The sequence below is a fragment of the Pseudophryne corroboree genome, chromosome 2 (assembly GCF_028390025.1).
Source record: "Pseudophryne corroboree isolate aPseCor3 chromosome 2, aPseCor3.hap2, whole genome shotgun sequence".
Classification (NCBI taxonomy): Eukaryota; Metazoa; Chordata; class Amphibia; order Anura; family Myobatrachidae; genus Pseudophryne; species Pseudophryne corroboree.
Genome location: NC_086445.1, coordinates 680802672 through 680808671, shown reverse-complemented (window position 1 = coordinate 680808671; position 6000 = coordinate 680802672). Strand labels below are relative to the sequence as shown.

General features: G+C 47.5%; 1 protein-coding gene across 1 annotated transcript in view; it reads left to right on the top strand.

Moving 5' to 3' along the window:
• Positions 1-395: 395 nt before the first annotated feature.
• Positions 396-6000, top strand: part of SLC26A9 (solute carrier family 26 member 9) — a 194533-nt gene continuing 188928 nt past the window's right edge. The window contains exons 1-7 of the mRNA XM_063955157.1: positions 396-571; positions 1119-1258; positions 1338-1448; positions 1553-1728; positions 1891-2055; positions 2143-2295; positions 3120-3202. Coding sequence (XP_063811227.1) covers positions 447-571; positions 1119-1258; positions 1338-1448; positions 1553-1728; positions 1891-2055; positions 2143-2295; positions 3120-3202 — 953 coding nt within the window. The 5' untranslated portion in view covers positions 396-446. The remainder of the gene's footprint in view (positions 572-1118; positions 1259-1337; positions 1449-1552; positions 1729-1890; positions 2056-2142; positions 2296-3119; positions 3203-6000) is intronic.

The window sequence follows — 6000 nt, the reverse complement described above, 5'->3', positions numbered from 1 at the left end:
TAAAGCCGCGCCCCATTTTTGCACACAGGCCTTCGGCTCGATGTCGGCTCTTTGAAGTACCTAACATGATTTTTTGGCTCTTTGTCTCTGCCTGGTTGGCCACCCCTGCCCTAGGCCTTTTATAGCCTTAATTTAATGCTGCCATGATAGCACAAGGCAACATTTTTTAAATAAAACAGATACAGTAAATGTATGTTTTTCAAATTTACAAAGTAGATGTTTGTGTCTTTTATTGATAACGCTGATCTGTTTGGTTTTATTGTTCCCGCTTAGTTGTATAGCCACTTATATATTGTATGATTTTTTTTCTCTTGTTGCTGTTATAAACAAAGAGATAAAAAAAAATGACAATATAAATACAGTGATACATTTCTCTGTTTCTTGTTCATAGCTAGCTGACTCTTATTATAGGGTTAGCTGTCTTTGCCACTGTTAATTACCAAGCCATGAATAAGGCTCGACCTCGATATATAGTTGACAGGCCCTCGTACTCCGTTGAACTTTTCAATGAGGAATATGAAAAGAAAGATCACAGTTATCCTCTTGGTGGGAAAGTCCGGAAGCTATTCAGGTAGGTTGTAATATAACTTCCTATGTTAATTCTAATATGAAGTTACTGAGATGTAATTACTACAGAACCCATCTCTTGTCATGCTATCTCCGGTTGAGTAATAAAGCAATATCCAAATCCTGTTGTCAGGGTTGCACCCTCTGTCTCTCTCTCTCTCTGCTCCCCTCCTCTCTTTCCATCCTCTCTCTTTCACATCTCCCCCCCCTCTCTCTCTCTCCGTCTCACTCTTCTCTCTCCTCTATCTTTCCATCGTCTCATTCTCCTTCTCCCCCCCCCCCCCCCCCTCCCCCGTCCCACCCTACCTTGCTCTCTTTCTCTTCTATTGCTAGCTATACAATATAGACACATGTCCATGGTGGCTCTGAACGCTGCTGTCCCAGACATCTGCAGTGTTTTCCAATAGGAAAAATACAGCACAAAATAAGACAAAGTGGCTGCTGCTAGCTTAGCTTCTAAATTGTTATTTCAATAAACTTTGAGGAAATAGGTTTAAATATGTATCAATATATACGCATGTGTACATAATACTTTCATGTTTTACTTTCAGTTGTACCCCAGCCAAACTCAAACTTTTCATATTTGGTCTCTTCCCTATACTCACCTGGTTGCCCAAATATAACATAAAGCAATATGCCCTTCTAGATCTTCTTGGCGGCATCAGTGGTGGCTCCATCCAGGTGCCACAAGGTTAGTAGCGTTTCCATCATGGAAATACATTTCACTGACAGTTGAGAGAAATGATGCCAGCTTTCCTTTATGGTTGCAGGTATGGCTTTTGCTCTTCTTGCTAACCTTCCACCTGTGAATGGCTTGTACTCTTCCTTCTTTCCCCTCGTGGTGTACTTCTTCCTGGGAGGAATTCCACAGATGGTACCAGGTAAGCTATTGCTGATGTCATCATACAGTATGTGATAGTTGTGACATGAATCTGTTATTTCCTATTGCTATAATAAAAAAAATTGTGTGCATTTGTTTTTGAAGGCACTTTTGCTGTCATTAGTATCATAGTGGGACATGTATGTCTGGAGCTGGCTCCTGAGTCTGAGTTTCAGAAATTTAACGAGACAATGAATGCTACAGTCACAGACACTGAAGCAATGTATGCTACAAGGCTGCAGATCTCAGCCACATTGGCATGTCTGACGGCAATCATACAGGTCAGTGTCATGGTGTCATCACAAATGACATATCGGATAATTGTCATGGATATGGCATATCTCTCTCTTGTAAATGACATTGATTAACTCTATATCAGTACTAGTAGATGACAGTAAGTCATTGTGTCTGATTATTCATTTATTATCTTCTCTCCCCACAAGATTGCCCTGAGCTTTGTGCAGTTTGGCTTTGTTGCCATATATCTTTCTGAATCGTTTGTCAGAGGTTTTATGTCAGCTGCGGGCTTGCAGATTCTCATCTCTGTGCTCAAGTATATTTTTGGCGTCACAATCCCATCATACACTGGTGTTCTGGCTATTATTTATGTAAGTATTTAATAACAACATCGGACTGATAACAACAGATTGCCTCATGTATCCATAAGTGCTGACCATATACACTTCTACTTGCAGACCTTCATAGACATTTGTAAGGAACTTCCACAAACTAATATTGCATCTCTCGTCTTTGCTCTGGTCAGCTTAGCGGTACTCATCATTGTAAAGGAACTGAACTTAAAATTCATGCACAAGATACGCTTTCCCTTCCCCATGGAGATGGTTGTTGTACGTATCTTTTTCCCTGTGAGGTGGCAGTGAACTGTGTTTTGCTCATTTACTAAAGCACATATTTACTTTTGACTTGATATGTTCATACTTGAAACTTTTCTAATACGTGTGTGTGTCTGTGTGTGTGATAGTTGCCTAACTGCTGCCACTTCCTCCGGGAGGTGGTAGCGTGGTATGCGCATGGTGGAAAGGCTGGCGGCAAGGTGGGCTGTATGAGGAGGACGTGGCTAGCAGCAAGGTGCGCAGTCCAGGGGCATGGCATTACATTTGCGTCATCGTGGCTTCGCCCACTACTATACGATGCAGAGAAACAGGCACTGTATAGTGGGGGTAGAGCAACGATGATGTGAGTCAGCGCGAATCGCATCATAGGATCCCCTCAGACCGCCCACTTGTTCTCTGCTGTTGGCAGCTGAGGGGGAGGGGGGGGGGGATTGCGGCCTGCTGGCAGGGTAAGCGAGAGACTTGCCCACCAATCCGGTGGGCTGGGAGGGCCACCCGATTTTCGGGAGACTCCCGCCCATTCCAGGATGGTAGGCAACTATGGTGTGTGTGATATGGGGTGGGGGGGGAGGGGGTGCAGATAACCAGGTCCAGGGGTTGTAGTAATTTAAATGATGTAATCATGCCCCCCTGCCCCCTTTGCAGTGCTACAAATGACATGAGTTAGTAGGCAGGATGTAGGAGGGTGATCTGCTCTTCCGGGAGTCTGGGGGACTGCCATTAATTCAGGAGTCGTCGAGACATAGCGGGAGAGTGGCTATGTATACTTGCAGTATGTTACAGAGTCTTAGGTATAATTATCTGCATTTTTCTTTCAGGTCATAGTCTCTACAGCCATTTCTGGGGGTTTGAATCTTCCAGAAAAGTACAACATGAATGTAGTTGGCCATATCCCATTAGGGTAAGTATCTTATCGACTGTGCCGGCATAGCATATCATCATAGCCTTATATAAATATTTATGGGTGCTACACAGAAAGAAATAATCCATGTTAACTCTCGTACACACCAATAGATATTTAGAAGTTTATTTACCTAGCAGTGACACAGGTGGGAGGGGTCAGAGTTCAGATCAGGTCATTAAACGCCAAAGTGATTACATAATTTATGCTCCATTAATTCCATACTTTTATAGCCATTCTTCACTGCAATAACACAGTAGGTGTTTTTGAAAGGGCAATTCACCAATGAAGTCACCAAGGCACGTGCGCATAGTGTGGAGCCATGACGTCCAGAACAAGTGCATGCTGGGGACGGTTGCCAGGGGCATCATGTCATTAGGCTCCACCCAGGGCCAAATGTCATGAGGTGTTATGCGATAAGCCTGGTATGCATTGCAGGGAGGTGCTTGGCTACAGAGACGCTCTTCCTGTTTTGCTGCACCAGTCAAACTGTATGACAGGCACCAGTGTCAAGGCACATTAGCCCCGCTCCAATCCCCCAGTCAGTGCTGCTGCTGTACTTAGGAAAAGTGTTTCTTCCTACTACAGCAGTCATCCAGTGGCCGAAGCCCCGTCTCCTCCAGCAGATACCCCCACCTCCCTTACCCCAGGCCGGGCAACTCTTTCCATGCAGTACAAGTAAAAGATGTCACTCACCAGTAAGGCAGGGACACAGGATCTGAATGTAATTTCAGATCACTAAATGGTTACCGAGCATTGGTCCCACCCCCTCCAATGGACCACGACACCCCCCATCCATACCAGGCCGGGCTACAGCATAACTCGGCTAGCAGTGACCATAGAAATACTATGCCTCAGGCAGGCCCATTTTGAAGTACCACATAGTTTGCGGCCTGCCTCTGATCCCATGTCAGCTCCTACAACAGGTAAGTTTCTTCCTGTGTCTTTTTTTTTTCATTTTCCTCTATCTGTTCTTGCCTCTATTAGCCTCTCAGTCTTTTTCTTGCCTAAGCCAGAATTGTGCTATTTTCCTCTCTGTGCCATCTTCTTTCAGTGCCAGCCTTTCTGCCCATCCTTTGTGGAAGCCTATCTTCCCTTCCAATGGGGTGGTATTCATGTGACCGCCGGTCAGCTGACCGACAGTCACATGACCTCCTCCACCAGCCCGACGGGTCACTATCCTGATGGTCGGCATGCCGACCAACAGGGACTATTTCCACTCGTGGGTGTCCACGACACCCATAGAGTGGGAATAGAACCCGTGGTGACCGCAGGTCGCCACCGAGCCCGCAGCGTGACGAGTGCAGCGAGCCCGCAAGGGGCTTGCTGCACTCGCCCCTCCCCGCCGGGATCCCGGCGTCAGTCGGTAAGCTGACCGGCGGTCAGGAGACCGCCGGTCAGCAGTACTACACCCCTTCCAATGCGCCAGCGTCTTTTCCCACTGCCTCTCCCCATCACTCTCTTTCTCCTGTCACCCACTGCCTGCCACCATCTCCCTGTCACCCACTGTCTGTCCTTGTCACCCACTGCCCCTCCCTGTCACCCTCTCTCCTGTCACCCTCAACCTGTCACCACCCACTGCCTTTCCCTGTCACTCTCTGCCCATCACCCATTGCCTCTCCCTATAATCCTCTCCCCATCACCCTCTGCCAGGGCCGGACTGGCCATCTGGCACTACTGGCAAATGCCAGAAGGGCCGATGGCCACGTGGTCCGGTCCAGCGCTCACTGAGACACGCTGCCGCTCAGTCCGGCGGCAGCATGTCTCAGCTGTCAGGAGAGCAGAGCGCCCACCAGCGCGGCTGTGTCTGGCGCGGCGGCGTATAGCAGACTTCAAACCAGCCGCCGGTTCGTGAGCCAATCAGAGCTTGCGGACCGACAGCCACTGTGGGGGCATTTGTGGATCTGGCACTGTGGGGGCATTTGTATACCTGGCACTGTGGGGGCATTTGTATACCTGGCACTGTGGGGCATTTGTATACCTGGCACTGTGAGGGCATTTGTATACGTGGCAATGTGGGGGCATTTGTATACCTGGCACTGTGGGGGCAATTGTGGATCTGGCACTGCACTATTGGGGACATATAATGTAAATTTCGGCTCTTACCGGGTGCTATAATGTAAATTTCGGCTCATACCGGGTGCTATAATGTGAATTTTGGCTCATACTGTGTGGTATAATGTGAAAGAGGCACCAGTACTAGATAGTATAAGATTGTGGTGCATAATGCGTAATGTATGGTGTGGTAAACTACACTGAAGGCCACGCCCCCTTTTGAGTGACCACGCCCCTTTTCCAGAGCTTAATTACAAACTTAACATTTCCATACCCCCACTTAAAAATTTCCACTTCAACCGCTGGTTGTGTGTATTTTAATAGAGAATGATGTACGCTTGTATGTTGTTAGAATATTAATTATATTTGTAAGAGCATAGACTAATAAGTGGGAGGAGTCAGGAATAGTAAGGGGAGGAGTCACAGAGGTGGGCCTGTGTGCTTCAAAAATGCCAGGGCCTATTTTTAGTCCCAGTCCGGCCCTGCCCTCTGCCTCTCCTCATCACCCACCCCTCTCTTTTTTTCATTCTTCCTCTCAACCTCTGCCTCTCCCTGTACCTCCTGCCTCTCACTGTCACACTATGCCCCTCACCCAATGCCTCTCCCTATCATCCTCACCCCGTCACCCTCTAGCGCTCTTCATCACCCACTCCATTTTTCATTCTCCCTGTCGCCATCTACGTCTCCCTAGTGTCACCCAATGCCATTCCCCGGCATTACTCACTGCCCCTCATCCACTGCCA